Source organism: Medicago sativa, chromosome 5 (genome assembly GCF_051527215.1).
Source record: "Medicago sativa cultivar Bolivia chromosome 5, Bolivia_mono, whole genome shotgun sequence".
NCBI classification, from domain to species: Eukaryota; Viridiplantae; Streptophyta; class Magnoliopsida; order Fabales; family Fabaceae; genus Medicago; species Medicago sativa.
In genome coordinates, this window is record NC_140753.1 from 4,101,881 (window position 1) to 4,104,225 (window position 2,345).

The 2,345-nt window shown below is 30.6% G+C and overlaps 1 protein-coding gene across 1 annotated transcript; it reads right to left on the reverse strand.

Moving 5' to 3' along the window:
• Positions 1-529: 529 nt before the first annotated feature.
• Positions 530-1,534, reverse strand: LOC146919284 (uncharacterized). Its single transcript, XM_085710578.1, has 2 exons — positions 735-1,534; positions 530-638 (listed from the first exon to the last, which is right to left on the reverse strand). The coding sequence occupies exons 1-2, from the start codon at positions 1,532-1,534 to the stop codon at positions 530-532; spliced, it is 909 nt and encodes a 302-aa protein (XP_085566704.1).
• Between the last annotated feature and the right edge of the window lie 811 nt (positions 1,535-2,345).

Genomic DNA, 2,345 nt, shown 5'->3' on the forward strand with positions numbered 1-2,345 from the left:
GTGAGATTTTCTTGCATTTCTTCTACCAGATCTTCAATTAAATCTATATGAGATCTCATTAAAGTTTGAGCTTTATATATTATTTGTTTGTATGGTATTAGATCATAATACCATTCTATATCACTTACTAGATGTTGTAACCTAGTTTTAAAAAGTATTAATTCTGATTTAAGAGTTAAACCAGGCATATCTAAGTGTTGATTCTCCAGCGGAGGTTTTCTTGTTCTAACATTTGTTCAGTTTTTATTTGTCTTAACATTTTTTCGATTTTTGCTAAATCTTGAAAGGGTTCTAAAAGCATTTTTGCTTTTTCTTGTTGAATACTTGTAAGAGTATTCGAATCTTCTATTTCTTCTAATAACTTAGAGATAGAACCTACATGGTAGATTATTAAATCTTGTGAAGCAAAAAGAATTTGTTTTAACATAATTCTTGTATTTTGATAATTTATTTCAGAAATTATTTCTTCTAGTTTTTGCTTATAGAGTTGTAACTCTATTTTTAGATTCAATCCAGGCATTTTGACTTTTTATAGTTTTTGATTAATCTTATTAACCTGTATCGATAGAGTTTTTATAGAATCATGCAGATCCTTAAGCTCTTTTTTTCTGCTTATTTCGAAATCCTTCCTAGGGGGTTCGAATGAAGTGTTATTTGAGGATGAGGCATCATCTTCAAATATAGTTCGAGAACTTAATGATTTATTAAAATCCTTTTGATCTCTGTTTGGTGATGTTATTCGAAGACTTTGACTTCTAAACAACGGTTTTTCTGTTTCTTCAAACATATTCTTTTCTGCTTCTATCAAAGAAAAACTATTTCTTGTGATATTTTTAAATATTGGTGTTTCCAGAGTTATTAATGGTGTAAATAATTCATCAATATGAATTGTATCCTTTCCTATAAATTCTATGCTATGATGTGAGTTACTCAGAGCATAATTAATTCTATAGTAAATTGTAAAAGGATGATTACCTTCTTTCATAAATGTTGAGTCTTCTAATTTGTAATGAAAAACTATAGATTTATTTAGATCTATATCTTTCAGGGATAATCCCATTTGTAAATTTATGTCGAATTTTATCTTTCCATATTTTAGATTACATTTTCCTTTTGCAATTACTGCTTGTTTCTTATTTCTAATTCTAGAATCTTCTAGAGCTATTTCTAGAGGTGAATTAATACCTTTCATGAAGGTACTTTTGATTAGAATTTGAATGGTTGATATATGAATATAACCAATCTTTTTTCTCTCGTTCTCAGAAAATTTTCCAAGTCTTTTATCGATTTGTTGTTTATCTATAGTTGATATAACTATTTTTCCATTAGTTGTTTCAATTGGAATTGCTTCCTCTCCTACCATTATTCCGAATTTTAGAATATTTTTTCTTGACAGAAATTCCTTTAGTTTACTAAACTTTCTTTTAAAATTTTCTTCAGCAGTTAAAGATAAATCTGCTTCTTCAATTTTATTATCTATTATACTATCAGCATGATAACTAGATGTTCCTTCAAAATATGAAACTTCAGACATATTTTATAATAATTCTTGATAAATTCATACCTGATTTTTCTTCAGAAATATGAGTTGTTTTGCTACAGCAATCTGATCTTCTTCAGCAGTTTTTTCTGCTTGTATTGAGTTTATCCCAACTCAGGGCGAATTCCTCCAGAGTATTACCTCAAGAATTCTCAGCTATAGTGTTTTACCACTATAGGACCACTAGTTCTAAAAACTAAGAGGCAAGCTCATATCAAACGATATAACTTATATTGCTTCAAAACATGGTGAATACAAATGAGCTTCGAGGCCCTTATTTATAGGATGAGAGACTCACAAGTTGGCCTTCATAATTTGCACAACGTCCCTTTCCTTTACAGCACACAAAATAAATGACAAGACAAAAAGAAAAGGAAAACGTAGAAAAATATGTTACATAATTGCCTTAGAGATAAGGCTTATCTCTAAATGGGTTCCATGCCCACTAACTTTCTACATTTTCTTCGTTATTTGATGATATGTCACTGTCATACAACGATTCTTTGTCGGCCACGTTTTTCATGTCCTTTGCGCACCACTTGCATTGGTGTCCTTTGTATTTTTGAAAGTGTCGGCAACACTCTTGTTGGATTGGGTCGGGTAAACGGCCCAAGTCTGCTTCAAGCCCACTAAAGTTTTCTTCGAACTTTAGAATTTGCTGAAGGTGCTCTTCTCTTGCTTGTTTTCTGGAGTCACTGTAGACTAGAAAACTTTCTTTTGCAGTTATTACCCTGAAGTTTGGTAATTTTACTCCAAATCTGATGAGAGTGTCGTAGAATTTTTCCATTTGATGCAGAAAACATTC